At 42.9% G+C, this 22,525-nt stretch overlaps 1 protein-coding gene across 3 annotated transcripts in view; it reads left to right on the forward strand.

Annotated features, from left to right (window-relative positions):
* Positions 1-22,525, forward strand: part of GlcT (ceramide glucosyltransferase) — a 131,149-nt gene that overhangs the window by 55,080 nt on the left and 53,544 nt on the right. For all 3 annotated transcript variants that reach the window (XR_015311635.1, XR_015311636.1, XM_022835401.2), the window contains exon 2: positions 9,327-9,468. Coding sequence is in view for 1 of the 3 variants with exons in the window: in XM_022835401.2 (XP_022691136.1) it covers positions 9,327-9,468 (142 nt within the window). In the remaining 2 variants the exon portion in view is untranslated. The remainder of the gene's footprint in view (positions 1-9,326; positions 9,469-22,525) is intronic.

Genomic DNA, 22,525 nt, shown 5'->3' on the forward strand with positions numbered 1-22,525 from the left:
AACTTGCAGTTGTAATCGCAGCTAGACCTCCTAGTCTCTTTTACAAACAATGGAAACAGGCACGAAAGGCGCAGTGGTGTGTGTACTCATGCTGCTTTTTGGTGTATGAAACAATGTTCGTGATACATCGCGTAGCAACACGACGGTAATAAAAACGGATGCGCCGGGCTATGGGGGCACTTTGAGGCATGCCAACTAGAGTCGGGTAACTTCGCTTGCATTGGCTATTCGAGACATTGTACGATGCAGATGGATAGCAAAAGCTGGCGCAGCAGTAGAAAGGCGTAATGTGTCTTGTGAATCTCTTCCATACGCAGACGGGAGTTTGAAGAGCAAACTGGTACAAGAAGCGATTTCCCGAGTCTGACCTTCGACCACTCCCTCAGCTACAAGACGAGACCGTAAAAACACACATAGTCCTCGTTCTATCCTCCGTGGTGTCACCAAGACTACCGTGTCTTATATAACTCCGCGAAAAAACAATGCCCTAGCCTAAAGACGTATCGGAATGAATAGCCAAATACCTAAGTAGCCGTATGTATCGCAGCCAGATCAGTTCTAGTATTGTATGTGACGCCCTTAGTCGCCTCCCATCGTGCTCTTCATAATCAAGAAGCGCTAAAGTTAAAGACAAACAATAATGAAAATAACAGTATTACGACGACATCGTTTTGACTTCTTACAGTTCATTTTAAAGCTTAGTTAAATAGCTGTTCCGCCTATATATCTATCTATAGGTGGCTACCACAGTATTGTCGATTCGATCATCCTTGCGGTTACTATCAGAATTATCTTGTAACAAGCTGGGAAGCCTACTTGTGGGGCCGTATCATAATACTTGCCTTTTTTTCTTTTTTTTTTGGAGGTTAAGGACAAATGCATTATGCAGACCGGGCGTAGGCAGGACATGACTGCTCTTTGTCCGGTACTACCTCAGTATATCCTCACGCAACTTAGATTCTATCGATCGTTGTCGACCATGAACGATGTACAATCATTAACTGACTGGGATCAATATAGGTAATGGCGGAAATGTGGTAGCTGAAAAAGCGCACTCGAGGACATTTACGCTAACACGTAAGCTCCGCGTAACCCGCATTGCTAGAACGGGTAAAATTTAAAGATTTATCTAGCTGTGGGAAATAAAAAGTAGAAATAGTGTAAATTATAAAATTAGTGTTAGCACAATGGTTTAAGTTAGATAAAAACCGTATTGTGCACGGCTTAGTGAATCAATTAACTTGATCGAAATGGGATTAGTGTTAGGACGCGTGCAGAAATAGGACGGCTTATAACTCGCATATTTACTTTGCTGTTACCACGTGAGAACGATCAAGCTAAGGTGTCTTATTTTGAGATCAATGTTCGGTCCTATCCGTGGCACACTGCACAAAATTCAGGTTCGAAGCCAACTATGCAACACAATACAGATAAATAATCTAAATAATAAAGCTGGCAAACAAATAGAGAATGCCATAAAACATGTAAGGCCCTTCTGTTGTTTAAGTCTTCCGGTCGAAGTCCGGCAGAATGGACGAAAACTTTGTGCATGCGTCGGCGCTTCGAAAGACAGGAGCGCATTAATATGGTGTCGCGGCACGGGCCCAGCTCGTCGTTCAGTGAATAAAGCGAGCTGTGATGTGAGCGGAATGATGGACAAGAGGAAAATCTAGACACACCCCCAGATATATGTAAGACTCTACGATATCTGTCGCAGTTCTATTCTAAACTATTCTAGTCCTCTTTTATTTCAGCGAGATATTCAGCTATTGATAACGGAAGCTCGAACACCCTGTTTTGAATACGCAAATCTTGCAAAAAATCCCGTTCTCCTAATACCGATAATCCTTATACATACTGAACTAATTTAGTGGGTCTCTTGGCAATAAATTAAATTGTCATTATTAGTGAGTCGAAGTCTGCTTCTTTTTCCGGTTGCGACGCAAGTCGCGCGTTCCGGATTTTACTGTGATAGAAACTCTGTTCAGTGCTGAGATGCCGCAAACTACGCTTCGGATGGGCTCGAACGTAGAAGACAGTTATCGGAAAGAGGACCCAAATCAATTTCTGAGCTGGGAAATCATTTCATCGGATAGCTCAGAGAGGCTTTGAGAAGTGATAACTATTTTTTGAATCCCGTTTGAGACGAAACGTTATAGTCGTCAGTTCCTGGGGGGTCCGTCAAATTTTCTAGGGAGACCTCTGATTTGTACTCGTACGTGTCAGCCGCAAAGGTCAGGTAGTACAATCTACCTTGCCGGCGTTGCTCTGTCATATGAAGTTTCATATAGCATATGGAAGTGAAAATTATGAGGCTTATGAAGCGTAATCTAAAAATATATTAGCTCAATGTTATTCTATCATAAATCGTATCGTGATATATGATAGTACGTAATTAACAGAATGGCTTCAGAGATTTGTAATAGGTATGATCATATCATGGATGCGATTACGTACTTTTAAGTGTCGAATAAGATGAGGGTAAACTAGATTGAACGCAGTGAGGTACATGCTTGATAAATCTTGAATAATTGAGGCGTAAAAAACGTTCGCAAATAGCATCTATGCGTTAACGTTCCCATAGATATGTATAATCCTTGAAGTAAAGTTCAATTTGAAAATTTTCTCCATCCAAACAAAGTCAGCCTTGTTCGCTCGCTACGGCATTTTTTCCAGTATAGCACTCTTTACAATTGCTCCGCTTCTGAAGCTCTGGTCACTTTTTGGTCTATTTTCAAATCGCTTGGCGTCCCAAATCCGCGCCAGACTGTGCCTTTTCTCAATATTGAGATAAAAAAAAAAACTCGCATGGAATTGGTAATAGCAAAAATTAAACAGTGCGAAATATCCTCTCTACGCTGTCTCTCTAAACAGAGCAAGATATGGAATGTTTGATTACTTTCAATGCTGAGGAGAATCTCTAAAATTTACATAATTTTACATAGAAAACCAGTCAGTTTTTTGTTAACTAATTGTGTTGCAGCACTTTCTAAGTATAAACTCCATGTACCGCCCCAAACGGACGGCACCCAGCGTATCGTACGTGTACATTTACTCAGTTCAATTGTCTCTAGTTACGACTCTTTGAATGACTATGGCTCAGAAAAGAGGTTACGACCAATCTTAATTGTATCCGTGAGATGACCAGGCGTTGCTTGTGGGTTACTTGAACGCATCTTTGCTTAGCTAGCCGGCTTCCCCAGTTGCATTACTAAATCGAAGAAAATGGCACGCCAACATGCATCTTTCTTCGTCGGTAGATGGCTTGTGTCTGTCATGGTCACAGCGTACCGCATAATTATCACACTTCGCTGGATGCAGATTTGCGGGCATTTTTAAAGTTGGGCATTTCAACATTACCTATGCGCACCATAACTTTGTTAACCAGTAATCCTTACGTCATCGACTTGGGGCAAATGATGATAGCGGAGCGAGAGAGGATTGTGGGAGTTGGCACATTGAGAAAATGAAACGCTACGTGAAAAGTTTTTGCTGTCAGTGTATCAAGACATTTGGTAGGGATCAAAGGGAAACGAAAGGTTTCAACGTTTACATACAGAACAAGTTGCTTCTTGCTTGTTTCTTCGTTTTCTTTGACGTACTGGTTGTCATCTTAATTCAGTTGTAGAACTACTGCACTCATTATGATTAGCAGCTACGTTTGCGGCAACGGTGGTGACACTGTGCAGTCACGAGGGTGTGTGCACTGGTCCTAAAAGCTGAGTGATTAAAAGTTGGTCCTTAAAATCAAATCCCTTACAACTCAGATGCTACGCCAAATTCTTGCTAGAAAACGTCCAACGTCGGGAATGTGCCAAGCGTCATGCGGTGCTGTCGCAAAATATCGGGTTGTCTCGATAGTTCAGTCTTGCCTGGTTGCTGTTATGAATCTTGTCGACCACAATGTGAGATGTGTGTTAGATACTGTGAGTAGACAGAATTCGTTTCCGTCAAAAAACTACCTATCTCCAGCAGGTTAGCGGATGTAAAACTCTGTAAAACATTTCCTATTTCGAACAATAACGGTGGTGGTAGAGCTACAGCCCTCTGAATCGCCCGTAAACTCACTCCTGCTCGTTGTATGCCCTTGCCTCATGTGGAAAAGACTTTAGTTGGCCTAGATTAGGTTGTTTACTCCTGCCAGCCGTAAAAGCTTTGCGGAATTCTCCAAACGCCTGTTGCGTATGCATAAAAGCAATAGCCGTCATTGGTCTGATCCACCGATGAGGGCATTTCAAGGGACCCACTGCCGTCTGTTCTAGCGGTGCGTGCGTGTATCTGACGCGTGTGCTATTCTACTGAAACCTTTTGGGAAAAAGTCGATGTTGCTGATAGAGCAACGTCGTCTCAACTCTGTTGCTGTTCGGTACCCTTTCTACCAAGTCACACAGCCCTTTGCCCTCCTTCATGCTCCATAAGCCGTCGGCAAGGAAACCGCTAAGCAAGCACACTAAACAAGGAAAGTCGGGTCGAAACGTTAAGCCAGAGCTCTATTTGACGGCCGTTAGCTAGGATCCGGCCTCATCTCCGTGGGGGCTAGACAACGCTATATCGCACTCCAAATTTTGCCAGCGGTGACGATGACTACGGTAGTGGTCTGGCCTAGAGCGCCGCGAGAGATACCCAAAAAAGAACGCGGGTTTTATCAGCGGGGTACTGTCGGAGTTCTCTTGAAGTCTCAAAGCAAACAGATGGTCTCGACCCCAAATACTGCACGGCGCTCTATCATGTATAGGATTATTCTACGTACCTTTTCGTTACATAGTGTAAATAAATGGTAGCTCTCATGCGTTTTATTTGCTGCTTTCTTGTTGAGTCGTTGCGGTTTAATTTTTAAAAAGAGTTTAATTTTAGGATCGCCAAACTGCTAAGATGGCGCGTAGCTTTAAGGAACGATAGGGCAAAGAACAAAAAGAAAGGATGACAAGGTTATATTCCCACTCTGGTTGCATCTGCGGCGTTAGCGGTTGCTGGCGCTAGCTGGCTGGCCACCAGGGGGTTATATTGCGAAAGAGGAGTGGATTAAAGCGAGCAGCTTGTGCAAACGCCCCAGTAAGTGTTTTCTTTCAATATTTATTCGCTGTACCCTACGCGAACTGCAATTCATAGCGTGTGTGAGGTAGTAGCGTCGCTGGATGAAGCAATGACGCGATCGTTGCCGTTACAAGCCAGAAACAAAAAAGAAAACGTCAGGGAGTTGCTACCACAGAACAGAGATGCCGTTAGGCGCAGGGCCGAACACAACTTGCGTCTCGCTTCTCTTGTGCGGTAGTATGAAGCGAACACTGCGAGGGTAGCCTCCAGCCCAGAGAGAATGTCTCTGCCAGCCATCGAATGTCGTATGTAGCTCTGTCTACTGGCAGCATATGCCTGTCTCGTATTGCCCCATTTTATTACGCCCATCCTTAAAGCTTGTCCATCATGCCCGCATTAGCGGCATTTAAGGCAAACTTAAAAGAGTCCAGAGGCTGGACCGTGCGTCGCCAGCTGTTTATTTCACGCACGTATTCCATAAGCCAGAAACGGTGCCTCATAGCGAAATAGAAGCAGAGGTCAGTCGTAAAAAAGAAAAGGTTTCTCATTGTCGCTTACGGGAACCTAGATTTCGTATTTACCGTTCGATACTGCGTGGACGGCTGTATAGCCCCGGATGCCTGCCTCGATACCTACGTTTCTGCTTTTTGCTGTTAACTACCTGCTCGCTGCCAAAATGCCTTCGTCGTTTCACGGGCCGTATCCGGTCTTTTGCATTTTTCCGTTCCAACTTCACAGCCAAAAACCTCAGAGCAGTCTAGCATATCTGGCACAGCCGGTGTCCGACATTGTCGTCGGGCGATATTGACGTCCGGCAGACATTGGCATCACGAATTCGATGTCTCGGCAAAGTTGGCCGGGTAGGTGCCGCCGACCCTTACGTAACGGCGAATCTGGCTTGTACTACAGCGGCGTGTGGTTGGGTTGGGCTATGTGAGCTCGCTCTGGGGAGGCATGACTGCCTATAACGGAGATTTCCAAAAATGGCAAAGTCTTTTCTGTCAGCCTTTGTATATGTGTAGGGGGCGAGGTTTTATGTAAGCATGCCTATCAATGCCTGAAGTATGTCATGTTTTTTTGAATTGTTAGACGGGCTCAGAGAGTCATAAATGAAACCGGCGAATAGATACATTTTACATTATTTAACTACAAATACAGAAAAAAAAAACTCGTTTGCTGAATAATGCCCATTTATGATGTTATTCATAGGTAGTTTTCCGTTTTAATAAATGAATACATTTTAATAACATGAGGTGTGTAATGGAGACAATTCAAACCTTGCCCTAAACCCTCTTGGCCGTGTAGTCAGGCTATTTTTACGTTTAATGAATCTATCAATGTTTCAGGTAATTTTTGGTTGATCAATTTTAACTCATTGCGTTGCAACAAACTCAGATAGAACTCGAGCCATTAATTTTATAAAAATGATTATGAGGAACGAGACTAAAGATGAGCTTTTAACTCGACAGTCCAACAGATGACTGATTGAAATTCAGCTAATCGTCACTTTGTCGAAGACTTTGTCCGAGCCTCCGAGATCAGTAGCGCTTACCGTTGCTTCGGTCCAGTAGCAGTTTCTGTCGTCGAGTGTCCCGAGTCGTGTAATAATAACATTATCTTAGTTGATTATACGAGATTAGAATGTCATTACACTAGACCAGCGTTGTTTGGGCTGCCTGTTACAGTTGTATTATCTAGTATAGAACAAAGGCTAACCTAATTCCAGGTCGTCTAAAGCCATGTGTGTTGCTATACTTATTTCTTTGATTCCTCTAGAGTTCCCACCTAATTATTATAGTTTAGCCGTGAACTTGAGGTCTGGTACGCATAGAAAAATGTTGACAGGTTGTCATGGTCCCTATGGCTTGGAGGTCAACGTAATCTACTCGCGAGCATTCTCGTTCTCTCTCCATTTTCCTGCCTTAATATTAGCGACAATTTGATGTCTGACCTTCGCCGTTACGTACGTTGAATCAGGATTGGAACTCTGGGTAAATGAAGTCATTTTGCGCTGTCTAGAGTGCTGCCTTGAGCGCTGCCACCTTTGAAGGGTAGATACTGTTCATGTAGTTTGTCTATTTGCGGCTTTCCATCGTCCTACGGCCTGGTACGAGTTTTGTTTGTTTTTGAGTTCATTAGGCCATATGACCAAGCAAATTGGGACCTGTTGATTGGCCATCAAATACACAGATCCGAAATGCATTTTTCTTTCGAAAGGATAAGCTAACAAAGTGCCTCCAGCTAGCCATAAGTAGTGCTCGACAGTGCTTATTATGACGGAATAATTTATCGCAGTCATCGACTAGAACGATGATCCCTATGTTAACGTTTAGCACAAACCGATGTATTTTGGTAATATGTATACGTTTTACTATCGAGAACTGATAATCAACCTCGTTGTTTTTTTTTTCAGTAAGAAAAAAATATGTTGCAAAACCTAGACTTGTCCGTTGAACTTTCTCGTGTGATGCCTCATATACCATATCATATAGACTGTAATTATATAGTACAATATATAATACTCATACGTATCGCAATACATTTACTACTTCAGTAACCGAGTAATCGAACACTATCAACGATCGAGTAAGCATGTATCACTACGACTGTTCACCACGGAACCCCATCGCCTACCCCGGGACAGATCGATTTCTCTCATAACATGCATACACCGAAAACAAACGCCCCGTTGCTTCTTGTTTCTGTTTTGCGCTATGCGACACGGTGTATTTCCACTGCTTCGTAACTCCGCTGAAGCCCGCAATCGTGCTAGTCATCGCTTGAACTTAAGATATATGCCGCCTATCTTAGAAATGACAACAACCACACTGGTACCAAGCTTTGTGTGAAAAGGCAATTCGATCCATGACCCGGTCTGGCACAATGAAAACAAATTTGTGGACGATCTATTTGCTCATATGTGACCATATATATATATCAAACTATTGAAAGACTTTTGACTCTCTCGGTTTCACTGAAAAATGCGAGTCATCGTTTACTATTCTAAGGTGAAATGTCGTGTATAATCTTTAATTGTTGCTACTATCATTAGCTTATACATATCTATTTATATCAGGAAAAACCGTACCTGACCGCCAGCCAGTCTAAGGCTATCCCGTTTAGTATGGTCAGCAGGCTAAACTTACGAAATCAATGCGATAGCGTGTTCTTTATAATTTTCGGCTAGCACCTTTTCGAGCCTGTTCGAGGTAGGATTTACACATCAATTCATAATCGATACTGAATTTGATACTGGTGATGACACCACATACATACTTGTTTCACTCTATACATGTTTATATATATATATATATATATTTGCTTAAGAGCTGTCGTAAAAAACGCCACTAAGAAAAAGAATATAGCTTCAAGTATGCGCACTACAATATAGTTTTTTCCGCTAGACTCACTTCTTGACGGTGGCATATCCTTTTAATAGCCCCAATAAGTTAGCCCTAACTTAAAGTAAGAAATACTTTATTAATAAATGAATATTACATAGAGATTATGCGATTACGTATCAAGTGATGAACGCCTAACCGCGCGGGTGTTAGCTTTATGCTAAAGTAGTTTATTAACGTATTGCAATAGGATACGTTGCGTCCTATTGTTGGGCTGGCAGGACCATAAGGATCGGAGTGGTCGTTAGATTTCAATAAAGCAATTTTTCGATTCGATTATGACCTTTAATAAATACATAGATATATTTCTTGCGTAACAGTTGTAAGGGGTGTCTGTTAGCTTTACCTGTAAAAAAAAAAAAAAGCGCGCCATTGTGGACGAGAAAAACAACGGTCATAGCAATATCATCAATTTATTTTTGTCTTAAATTGACCGCCGGCCTGATTCTACGAGCTGCTACAGTAAGGCGGTATCGTAAACATCATAAATTATATTCCGCTAATTCTGATAAAACACGCACAGGAAGAGTATTTCGAATAACTGGGTTGATCAACTCAGTTTGATCCGACTGTTGGACTACCGGGAGGTCATAAGTACCTCTTCTGCTGCCAGCCTATCAGGATGTTTCTAGGACGGTTTAGAGCAAGATACAGAAATTAAAAGTCAGTCGCTATCTTGTGATTGCTTAGTAATTTAACATAACGTATAGCTGAAACATGCTAATACAATGATATGCAACACACAGCGCTCCCAGAATCTATTCCTATATACATTATCTTCGATAGGCGTCATTTTAGGCTCTCAAGGACAACAATAGATTGAAAAGTCATCGTGTTTTTTCAACGTTTAAAATGTTTCATGGTGTTTTTTCTGTGATTCGTTATTTCTAGCAAGCTTAAGTTACACCGAAAGAAGACCGTGGCATCGGTTGAGGTCCCGTTACAAGGCGTCTCGATCCTTAAGCCGCTCACGGGGACCGACCCTAATCTCTACGGCAATCTGGAGTCATTTTTTACCATGAACTACCCCACGGTAAGTTCCTGCCCATCAAGGTAACACACGTATGCAGACAGGTATTGATAAATAAACCCAAATAAACCACTCCAACTGGGAAATGTAATGTATTCCTTATGATTTACCCCTTGATGAGGGATGGCGGAAGTACCGTTGTCTTGGTTCACACAGGGGTTGTTAAGAAATAACACCTCGAATTCTCTGAGTTTTTACATAGGGCGCTGATCTGTTCTCCTTCATTTTTTACAACTATTACACATCCAAGTTTTTTGTGTCTTTTGGGTAGAAACATTTCTAGAAGTGTTTTTACTACTCCGTTAGTGGACTTGTAGCCATCCTCAGTATATTGCTCATATATATACACAGCACCTTGTCCTGCTAAGGCATACAATAGTTTCTCTATTTTTTTAAAAATATTTTTACTCTTATATATTTCCATCGTGCGTCGACATAATAGACACACATGTAGAGGTAAAATCGGTGCGAATTTTGCTATGTATTACTCAGCATTTCGGTATATTATACAGGCATATAGGGAACATTGCATTTCTGCTTATAAAAAATATCAATTCTTGTGATTCATCCTAACTTTTTTCATAACCGCGGAATTTTGCCGCCGCCGCCGCTACCGCAGGCGCCTATTACTAAGTTTGTTACAACTCTGAACGGTCTCGCAGAGTACACAACAAGTAAATCTGCTCAAGTTATTCAAGTTGCATGCAACTGTTAACTCACCGTGTAGGTGCCAATTGTATCTGGCAAGATTGTTTCGAAATGTCACCGGATGGAATATGTATCTTTACACACAAGTATCATCACGCGTGTGTATTGGCGTATTTCCTCGTACGTGGCGGGAGGAAATCGGAAGGAATAGATTTGACTACGCTTAAGGAATCGCAATGAACCATAAAAAGAAAGTGTTTCCACGTCCAACAACAGGTCATGAGTGCACTATCTATTTAGTAGAAATAATAATATGCTATCACTTATAGTAAGAATAAAATAGTTCTGTAGTCTGTAGCGAGTGTTTTCTAATAAGCTTAATTTAAACGTTAGCAGTGTGAACGCGTTAAGTAATAGACCTACGTAAATATCTCTTAAAAGGTAATATCTTCGAGCTATACGCTTTTTCCCACGTCAGAGAACGATACGAAGAGTTGTCCGGCGGAACCAGTAACGCAAGCTCGGCTGTCATTAATTGAGATCGCTGAACATATTAACGATAGATATAGTATTTATGATAATGGTAGCGCATGCAGAACGAAGTCGAAAATGAAGCTTGCTACTGCCATTACGAAGGTACGAAGGCACAGTCACCATCCAGCCAGCCGTCCGCCAGGTGGCCGGCAACGAAAAGTTTCTGGTTTTCTCGGGTCGTCAAATGTTTGCTTTTATCTCTGCTACCATCGAAATCCCTGTCTCTGCTGGCCGCGACGTTTCTGTGAAAAATTACACTCGACAGCTACGAGTGTTGCTAGATCTATTGACTTTCCCCCGCGCTTCGTCGACCTTGGTGACATCTCGCCCCAGTGCGGACGTTCAGCAACGCACGTTCTCGGTCTGATTGCGAGACTTCACCATTAGACTTTACTAACTAAGCAAATTCGATTTGTCACCGAGGGCAGAGCTTTGCTCGGTACAAATCTGCGCCGATATGACGTTGGCGAACGACGTTTACAGTCTGTTGAGCACGTGTCATTGGCGTAGTCGTTCTGTGGATCGCGAAAACTTTGAGCATGCTACTTATATACGCTCTATAGTACACTATATATTACATGGTCGAGCTCAATTTAACTATAATAGCGACTAATATCACATTGCTTGCGATGTTTACTGTTCGGCGATAGCTTGACGACCGGCTTTGTCACTCGCTTAGTCATATCAGCCAGTCAGCTAGCTAGTTAGCGGAAGCTAACATGGAAAGGGTAATGGCGGCGGGGAGAACGGGGTGCCGTTACTGAATTTAACACAAACATATACAATTACGATCATATCCCGCAGCAGACATCTCCGTCAGCTACGACCACCCGCTCTGGCTATTTACAAGCTGCATATCGGCCATACTCAGCGCAACTGCGATTGTCAACGCCGACCGCTTTGCGCTTGGCCGATGTTGGCGGCGTCCAGCAGTCGGCCATCTGCTGAGGTAACTATGCAAAAATGAACAGTGCCGCTTATTTATTATCTCTTCCGCGTTCAAGTGGCTGATGATGTGTAGTTGTATAGCGTCAGTAACAACAACAGCATTTTGCCATAGGGACGCGAAGCTATCGTTATTGTTTAACGCCATGATGACGTCATCATTATTTGCGTTTACAAGTACTTCGGACATGCCTTTCATGATGGCATCGTCTTTCGTTGATTTAAATAGCCTTGAGTTTACATTAACAGTAGGACTATTATCATGATGCTTTTCTTTTTGCTATTGCCGGCTTACGTGAGCGACAGTGGAGCGTGTCATACCAACGCTCTTGTGTTACTAGGGTTACCAAACACGAAGGAGGTTAGCTAAAATGGGTATGTACTTTTCACATGAAGATAACTCGGATTTAGAATAAATTGCCTTAGTTAGACCTAGCTGTGCTGTCTAACCCTAGTCCTATATTGTGGTGTGGTAGTAATAATTATATACAGGCCGTTTCCTTTGAATTGAATGAGGTCACCGGCTGAGCGACTATTAATGGGTCCGATAATATTTGCTGAAGAAGGCAGCTCATCCATAGGTTCACAGAACGGGACACCTGGTAAAATAAATTAAAACATCTAATAGTCGGCTTCATTTGCAAGCATATCTTTAGATCCTTTCCTAAGTATTTTTAAGCAGCACCCATCATGCGTCGATTATTCATCTTTTTACATTTACGTCGGCATAGGATTTTCCCTGCTGCCGTTAAACGCTCAGACGCATGGGCGCATTTTATTTCTGCTTCCTTATAGTGGCTTGGTTTCCTTCAGCTGCTGAATTTCTATCCGATCTTGCGACTCAGCTGTGCCACGATGTCATAAAGCTGATGTCCATGGAATATGTTAAAGAGCTGCTCTTCCTTGCTTTTGTAGCCATTGTTTGACTGAGTTATTCATTCACACCCCCACCCCCGCCCCATCGTCCGTTATCCGCTCTCGTTTGTCCATTCCTTATTTCATTAACGTCTACCACTCTTTTCGGCTCGTTCCACTAGACTCCTTGAGCGTCAATTTCTTGTTACGATTCAAGCAGTCACTAACGTTTCGACTGTTATGATCTTATGATTGAGGGTAGCGGAACGCTGGACGAGGTGGGTACCGGTTGAGAGTTTAATTTTATGATTTAATTGATGCGTCGTAGCAGTGACCGTTCCTTAAAGGTCTCGCGTTTGGTAGGGTGTGTATTGCTAATAGCAATAATGTTGCTTCGATGTTTGAATTCAGTTGTCCATTGTTTGCGTTAACATCTTGAACATGATCAATCAATTATCAACCGTTTATGGTTGTCAGTCAACGGAGTGAAGTGAGGCCTGACTGACGCCTATGTCATGCACGCCGAACTGCTAAGGCATAATAACGGACCTTCAATCTATTAAACAGAAACCATTCGCATATCTCTAAGTGATATCTCTAATAAATCAATCCGCGAAAATCGATACGAATAAAAACTGGAAAAAACATTGTGTCTTATCCTTTTTCAGAGTTAGTTGTGAGATATTATCTATAGCTCATGTATATTTATAATATATAGTAATTATATTTCTACTATAAAATACTACAGATATAGATTTACTCAAAAAATAAGTGTGTAATAAAAGTTCTGTTTTATAAAATTATGCCTTGGAGATTTCTCACTAAACATCCTCTTACTTGCTGCGCTGTATTTTTACCTTTTTTAGTGGTAACTTAAAATTATAGAAACGCCTTTAACGACCTTGACAATTCCTTGCTTAATGAGATAGATTTATCATAAAAGTTTATACTTGGGTCTAAATTGCGTGCAAAGTATGTCTGCTTGCAGCGGTTTTGCTCATGTGTATCCAACTGTACATTGTTGCGTGATCCGCGGATAACCGATGTCGGGAGAGCTGGGCTAACGGACCGGGTGACGTTTCTTTCTCGCGAAAACGTTCTAGCGTTGAGGTGGGATTATTTTTTGTTCTCTCTTCAATCCCCACGCCGGCCTTTTTGCTAAGAATCAGTTTCTCTTTTTGGTTCTCACTATTTCAAGTCGTCGTTCTCCCTGATTCCAGCGATTACCATCTAAGTGAAAGCATGCTCCAAAGCCACCAGCACAGTTATCCCTGCCCCTGCCTCCTCCTCCTCCCTCCTTCCTGAAATGAAGTATTTCATTCAATGGCCTCTGGCCCTATTTGTTCCTTCCTTAGCCTTTCAAACGATCAGAAGAAGAAACATGCACTATAAAAATTGACAGATTGTTATTTCGGTCGGAATGACACTCAACGATGGGAAGACGCTTTGGTTTGTGAACGGCCTGTCAGACAAGGCATCGCGTTGGGCTTTGTCATTGGCGTCGGAGTAACGAGCAGCGAGCTCTCCAAAAGCTCTTCACCAGTTCGTGCTTGTGTCCTGTTCTGAACTACCTTCTTTTCACATCGTCCTTTTTGCCCTTTCGTACAGGGATATACGTTATCCTTTTCCTTCTAAGCCCAGCAGCCGTTTCAGACATTTTTCTTTCTCAACATAGCAGCGCCGTACAGGTGCCATGCTTCACGCAGCAACGATAAGCACACGTTGTCGTGAATCTATGTTGCGATGGCGAAGTCTCCGTAAAGACGACACAATGTAGATGGCCGCTCGCTTCCTGTAGTCCAAGACCGGTGTTACGTACAGTCGACGGCACACCACCGGGGCAAAGGGTGTACCAGCCGTTGTCGAAATGGGCCGAGCAGCGTCTTGGAGTGGGTTCCAACTAGGATGAGGTATCATGCAGGGTGTCGCTTATTCTACGAGCAACGCGAGACAAAAATGCAATGGGATTTGCCCTTCACCACCTCCCATTCAGCCCCATCGAAGGCTATCGCGGTGATTCAAGTGTGAGACACAACAGCCACCGCTAGCAATAGCTTGAGCGACGCTGGCGCCGCCGATAGCGTAAGTAGCTGGTCGGATACCGCAGTCAAAACTAAAAGCGTTTGGCTTTTTTTTTGTTCCTTTTTACATTCCTCTGTGGCCCCCTTTGACCCTTGTAATTCCAATGATCCTTACCGCGCTTTCTTTACCAAAGCAGCCCTTTTCAAGGGCCTTTAAGAGATACAGCGGCTATAAATGGATCGTCCATGCTCAACGCAAGTCACACAATGAATCGTTCGGCCGCAACGGCACCAAGAGAATACAACAAGGAGAAAACTACCATTTTTATAAATTTCCTCATCACCGCACTCCTTACTGAGAAGTACGGGCTGAATTACTACGTTGCTCAATTTTATGGGGAGCTCGCAGGCTCATTAACAGGCGTCCATATTATCTCCGGCTTTTTTGCTGTTCATATGGACATGTGCCACTCCTAAACAGACTTATAGGGTGAAACACCCCAAAGAGACGGGGGCAGTTAGGCCAAGATTAGGCCTAAACACGCAAAAACTACGAAACACCGACATAACGAACGAGACAAGACGACGCTGGAAGACAGCAAAGTTGCTGAAGAACCGTCAAAGCTGGAGCTTCTGCGATGCCTTCTAGCTGCTCTTTGCAAATTGTGTACGCCAACTGCAGGTACGCCGTTATTGTTTATAGAACTGCTAAAGCGCTTAGTGTTACCGGAGGCAGTAGACGCATCGAGGTTTGCTGGCCCTTTGCTGGTTAAGAGGCAAAGAAAGCTACTGCGGTACGGGCTTGTGGCCGTAAGCTGCAACCGAACAAACTGCTGAGGGCTGGTTGATTGTCTGGCTGTAGTTAAAGCTGTTTGAAACCTTCATCACTGCCACTGTTTGATCATCGTGGAGGGGCCTGACGAAAGTCAGTCCTTAGATCGCAGTTTTCTTGCTGAATATTCGGAACGCCTCAACATGCGACCGCACGCAGCTCGTTATTCGCTGGAACGGGCTCAGTGTCATCCTGCCATCGACCGTCGTCCTTGGACATTTCCCCTCCAGACGTGCTATATGGGTTGGACGTGCTGGGGTAGTAGCTTTTTTCAACGCTGTATGGCCCTCCCTTTTCTTCCCCACCGACTACGAAAAAAGAGAGTCTTCAAATGCAACAATGCTGACACTTCCAGCACTTGCCCTCACTGGCAATTCGTTGTCGTTTCATCGTCGTCCTTCTCCTGCACCTGGTTACCTCGTTGGTACAATGCCAGTAAAGTCAGCGTATTCGGTATGCAGAACTCGTATGCGGTGAAGCGCAAACGACAGACAATGAGGAAGTAGCAAGCGGCCTCTACATATAAGTATATTTCAACAACGTACTTGAATTGCTTTTCACCTTCATTAGCTCGCAGTACTACATTTTTTCGGGCCAATGTTACTATTATTGTAACTGGGCTCCCAGCATAAAAATCCGTTCTTTGGCTTTGAGGCCCTCATCGTTGGCAATTCGAAGCCGGCCCCGGTGGCTTTTACGACGCGTTTCTTAATGGAAATAACAACGGTGTTTGTAGCAGGTCTTTTTAGACCTCATGTGATATGGATCCGAAGAGTTTCCCTAATGCATGTGGATGTACAAATACTGTTCGTCTTAATTGAGCGGTATCGGTTACTTCAACCTGGAATGCTATAATATTATATGATTTGTAGAGATCACACATTGTCACATTTCCTTGAAGAGTTCGCCCGCTACCCGACGGATTTTACTAAGCTAAAGTGAGTACCTTAGCTGTTATAATACAAAAGGTACGGTGTCCTTTTCTGAGTATTAAAAAGGGTCATTATTTGAACACGTATGTATGATTACTATGCGAAATAGTAGATGAATATTCATATACATCGCGCGATGAGGAAACGCGCAATAGCTCTCCTAACGAGATAGAAAAATTATATGGCTAGAAACTGCTATTACGGTCAGGTTTGACAAGTGGTTGGCCATCGGCGCCGACTCGATGAAATAGTCTTGCCTGCTTCAGCTCGTTGAGTTCGAGCTGCCTTCTCCCCTTTATTTTGAGGGGAATTATCGTGGACATAATTTCGTGGTTGTAGGTGATGAAGACGTCGTTATAATCTGCATTGATGACGGCGCCGCTACCGCTGACAACTCGAATAGCGCTTTCCTCCTGTTCTTGGAATGGATTTATCATCATTAACAAAAAATATCACCTTCTTACATTATATTAGTTATACGATACTTTCCAGTAGCTTTTCCACTCTTCCGATATTAGCTCGGATAGTCTTATCAGTCGGCCAGCGCTGATAATGACGGTTTGACTTCAATCAGACCGATCATGCTGGAGTTCTATACTAAATAAACATTGTCGTAACGACTAGGCTTCCAGGTTTCTAGCTTGAATAAGCCCTTGGTGCTTGAAAGCCCCAACGAGCTTAACCATCTGGAAGAAAACCATCCGGCTTGAAAATCCAAACAAGGTTGACCATCAACATCGAGAACCGGTTAGGACTTGAAAGCTCCAACGAGCCTGGCCATTTAGCCGTTGTGGCAGAGAAGAGGGTCATCTGGTAGTTGAAAGTTCCAACGAGCTTAACCATCTGGCCGTTGTGTTAGAAAAGAGAACCATCCGGCTTGAAAGCCTCGACAAGTTTGGCAAGCTGGTCTTTGTGGCAAAGAAAATAGCCATCTGCTGATTGAAAGCTTCAAAGAATTTAACCAAGCCCCCACAAATGTGGCCATCGGGCTGCTGTGGTAAGGAAGAGGCTATCTGGTATTTGAAAGCCCCAGTTAGTTTATTGGTCTTGCCGGAGTTAGGCTTGAATCTTTGTCGAGCGCTATAGAGAGCATGCTTCAGATGGAGGGTACCTGTTTTCGCTAGAGAAGAAGTGCGCAGTGAGTCTACGCGAAAATCGTGGAAAACATCCCTATAAGTCTGAATTGATTGTGATCGTATCTAAAACTCTGGCTTCGGTAGGTAAAACTTCCTTTCACATTGAAACAATTTGAAGTACTATAAATATTAGCAGCCTAGATAGACGAAAGACGCAAATAGTGTACACATTAAAATATTTTATTGGAGAACTACAGCGTTATAGAGTGGATCCCATTGTTCTTTCGGGACACATCATATACATTATCTTGTGTTTTATTATTATTATTATCAGTAGAGATATTGGTCATATTATGAAGTGACAACAGAGCTTGGGTGAGGTTTGTTCTCTTGAAAGATTGAGTATTAATTAAAAAAGCACGACACTGTCTTGATAAACTTGTCTGCATTATATGGGTCGGTGAAAATTTCAGTCCGATGTTCCGCTGTCGACGAGGCGAGCTGAAAATGGTACTAGGTATATAATTCTATAATCTATTAATACAAATGGTTGATACCCAGCGATTATTTCCGATTCTTTTTCGGCAATACAAAGTTAGCTGCAATGTACCCGAGGATTTTTAGCGGAAGAGTCGCTAAAAGGTATGGCAGACCGACCCTCCGATATCATTAAACTCAATGGCCGACAATATTCTTGGTGTCCTGTCTACCAGCGTACAAATGCAGGCAAAAATTTAATATAGAAACCCAAGGAGCAACAACATGGATATGGAGACGATTGAATTTCATTACCTTCCTTAGCAGAACAATCAAATCCGATCGGTAATGAATACAAAAGGAAATCAGCTAGTGCTCCGACTCAGTAGGCACTATGAACTTGATTCATTATTTCGACACGGTACTATAAACTTTTTGAGTTCTTCTCTGGTAAGGGGACGCTCACTATGTCAACAAGCAATAAAACTTTTTGAAGCCCATGAGATTTCCTATGAAAGAACAGATAAAATAACGTACGTTGTGCGTACGGAGATGTTGATTTGTATATACAACAATAATTTAAGTGAGTAGTAAAGATCCATATTTTTTCTTTCAAAACGCAGGGTCATACACTTAAAAACAACAAGCTACAGAGCTATCTTTTATGAGGGTTCAAAAATTGCGCAGTCTAATCAATAGGCTAAATAAACATTTTAAGTCCCATTTCTGATACTGTCGTCAAACAATTCAACAGATTTTAACAACACCCATCGTTGTCGTCCACCAACGAAAAAATAACACTTATATAGCTATTGTATAGAGCTCCAAGGAGAAAAGATAAACACTGAAGTCAACTTACTGATACTAAGGTGACTACTAAACTACAGAAAAAACATAGTCCGGTTGTCAGTCAGCTAAAGGGACTGCGATGGCCCGTTACAACAATGCGCATAGGTTTTTGCCTTTCTTAATGCCTATTTTTCCTAGGCGCGGTGGCAGATGCGAGACACGCGAATAAGTATAGAAGCCAGGCCAAGTCGATTCGGCCCTGTTAGCGCATATTTGTTCAGTACGGACTTCAATATGCTTCTTCCTGCTGTTTGAGTTAACTATTCCTCCTAGCAGCGCATTGCAGAGACGTGCATGTTTCATAAACTAGTATTGGTCTTGCTATTACTATTTCCGTCTGGCAAAGGCAATATAGCGATGGGCGCACCGCAACCTATCGGCCATATCAGATTGCCCATGGGGGAGGGAGAGAGAGAGAGAGAGAGAGAGAGAGGAGGCGGCGGCGTACTCAGGTTGGAATCTTCTACGTGTCTCTGTGTGTTGGAGCGGTTCAGTGGAGAGGCTGCTGGATTTCGGGCTAAAGGGAGTAAGGGCAAAGCAGATCGACGTTGCGAGTCGGGTGCGGTTGGCCTGAAACATTCATACCAGCTCAGACACAGGGGTGTGGCGGTTCTTTACGGGGCGATTAGGGGCAACGGTCCGTCGACCAGTAAAAATAGCAGTCTTCCAGCTGCCCTAGAAAACAAAAAATAAGTAAAGGAGAATTCTTGCCTTGAAAAAAGAAAGAAGGTTAAAGGAGAAGGACTGATAATAAGAAAAATAAATCATCAGATAAAGGATTTGAAATGTTCCTAAAATGTCTTCTGTGCATGGAAAAAATATTTCGTACCCAAAAATGCCTTTCCAATGACGTGAAGTTGACACACTCACTAAACTTACTGTTTATTGATAGCAGACATACATGCACCGCGAACTGGCAAATCTTGCTACGCGGATGAGCTGGTTAAATGAAATAAAGATAATACTCTGGCAAACAGATCTAGACGAGTGACATTTTATGTTAATTATGAAAAAAGAAAAGTAATAAAATCGATACGTTACTTAAAATATGGAGGGGCAAACGACTGCAGCAAAACAAGATTCGATTTCGCCCCAATACAAACACACTATGGGAAACATCAATACTAATATTATGTATTTATCTCAAGTGTATGTGCGTGTATTCTGCTGAAGGTAAATTTATCTGACACAGTATCCGAAGATGGAGTGAAATATGCCATCTGAACCATTACATCAGATCGTGATGAGTTCGTTTTTCTGTCAAATCCGATTGCGTATACGTTGCCGCTGTTGATCCTGCTGCAGCTTCCGGTGAAATCGCACGGGCCGGTTAGACAGAACTACGCATCATTATCAGCTCGTAGGCTGCCATATTCACTAGCATTTGACGCCATAACAGACACTCAGAAAGGCAGGTTTAGACAGCTGCTGGTAGAACGGGACCTGTTTCCACCTAGAAGAATTCCCAATTTGCGTCGACTCCACTATTAACGCTGTGATTCGCAATAACAACAGAGCATGTCTCAACAGACACTCCATCGCTGCGTCGTCGAGCAGCTTGGCTCTAGGCAGTAGGCCAATACAGTTGATCTGATGTTTGCCACTAAACATAGTAACTGTGAGGAAAAACACGCGCTGGTGTTATCGTGGCGCTCTCACCGCGGGTGCTGGCGTTGCTATCCAAGAACAAAAAGGCCTGCGGGGTTTCCCAGGATTTTATAGTGATTCTATAGCTGTTGTACCTTAACACTTTCGAGCGAGTAAAAAATCGCGTAACCAGCTTATCGTTTGAGTGCGGCGCGAAGATCGTCCGGCCATCATGCGTTTATCCGTAAGGAACAAACTGTTACTCTGCTGTCCTGAGCCGAAGCTCAAAAACAAAAGGCGCACGTTGAATTTATGTGAACGAAATTGTCGACCAACGGCTAATTTTAGCAAAGTCGGACTGTAATGCACGACCTGAGATCTAGTTCATACTGAGGCGGGCAGCCTCTCGCTGCTTTGGAGAGAAACAGAGTCGTATTCGATTAGGAAAGGCAGTGTTAGTGAAGAGGTGTTTACAAGACACTCTAATTCGCTTTGGTGGCGTTCTCTTTTAAACAAGAGCCCTGGAAAAAAGGCATGGGGCGTAAAAGCAAGAAACAGAATATATTTCTCTTAATGGCCTAAGGGTCAGTTGAATGAGACGCCGTAAACAAAAGCACTAGGGACACTTTCTTCAACTTTACTATCTGCCAAAAAGGATCAAACTTTCAAAACTAGGTAGAAAAAAAACAACTAGCTAGAAAGAAACACGACTCTGTGGAAAGAGCCGGCCACTGCGGGGGAATCGACGAAGAGTCGGCTGCCGTCAGGCAAAGTTTTCGTGCAGAGTATCGCCGCGAACTAGTTTTCCCTGCGGGGACCCGAAATGCACAGAACGCCTCCCTCTTTTTGTGAACTTACGTGTTCTTAGAATCAGCGTTAGCTGGAAGTTGCGTTCCCTTAGGGATTGGAGGTCTGTCCCTCCGTTGCGTTCGCCTTTCTTCTCATGCATGACGTCATCCTACGTGGTGTAACAAGCGGCATAATGGACTGATGAATGATTGGGAGGGTAGTATAGTCGTGCTAGACGAATCGCATAGTGCGCGTGAACAAAAAAAGAAACACACAATTTGATGACCTGTTTTTGCTTTTGCCGACTTTATTGTTTTTTGAGTCCAACATTGATGCTTTGGTAGTAAAAGCAATATTTTAGGTTCCTACAAATGAATCCGGTGGACTTTAATAACTTATGAATTAGTTGGGTTAAAATTATAGTTTTTATACAATGATGAGTTAGAGGTACTCTCCTTCATTATTACACACTTGTCCTAGCTCTTTGGCAGCTTCTAAACAACCACAGATCCACCATTGTCGTTCAGAAATACAATTTTTCTCTTTATGGTTTCTGGAAGTAAACCGGCAGTAGAATATTCCTGTCCAGCGTTTGGTCTTTTAAAACATGAAAACCCCCGTAATAACACACATTCAGATCGGGATCGGCTTAAAGTCAATGTCAGATATTGCTTTGCCACATCCAGAAAGTAACTGAGGCATGGCGACGTCTAGTGTTTTATCAAGTAACTAGGCTGCCCGCTTTCGATCTCCGTGATAATCGTCCGGGAAAGGATCCGAGAGAGCGGGCCGCATCCATTGTTGCATTTTCAACGAGTATCTCATAATAACAGATTCCCCTGATATCCATCCATGCTTGCGTTCAATCCTACTCGACACTGCCACTGAGTTCGATTTTTCTCTCTAAGGCTTCGCTATTCTCTCACCAAGTCGTTTCCGGCTGACGATAGAAATTAAACCATGCTATGTTTATAGCGAGTGTATGCTCCAGGCAGGTTTTTGCCTACTCATGTTTCACAAATTCCACATGAGGTACATTACTAGCATTTTTAACTTGCCTGGAGTGAACTTACAGCTGACCCATTCTTTATCCATTTTATGTACTTGGTTTATAATTTTAGCTGACAGAGCATTTAACCTTCAAGCTCTGCTTTGGTGAAAACCCTCCTCAATTGCCGCAATACGCTTTGTCCTTCAGGTCCCGACACCTAGTCACATTTGCGCTGACTTGAAATACTCTAGTCAAAGTTGTTCAAACGTTTGTACCATTAGCGTACTACGTTTTCATCTAGGGCCCTTTTGCTTAATGTCTTCGTGAATCTTCGATAAATTTCCGCACTATGACCCTCGAACAACAAAAAACTTGTCCATAAACGGTGCATTTTCGAGACTATAAGATATTTTCCTTCCGAACTCTTTTCTTCAACGATAAAATTAGCCGGTTATCATTCGCGAATTTCCAAAAGACTGGAGTATTTAGCAGTCAAATTTCGTCTGCAAGTGGCGCGTAGTTTA

The sequence above is a fragment of the Varroa jacobsoni genome, unplaced genomic scaffold (assembly GCF_002532875.2).
Source record: "Varroa jacobsoni isolate VJ856 unplaced genomic scaffold, vjacob_1.0 scaffold_589, whole genome shotgun sequence".
In the NCBI taxonomy this organism is placed as follows: Eukaryota; Metazoa; Arthropoda; class Arachnida; order Mesostigmata; family Varroidae; genus Varroa; species Varroa jacobsoni.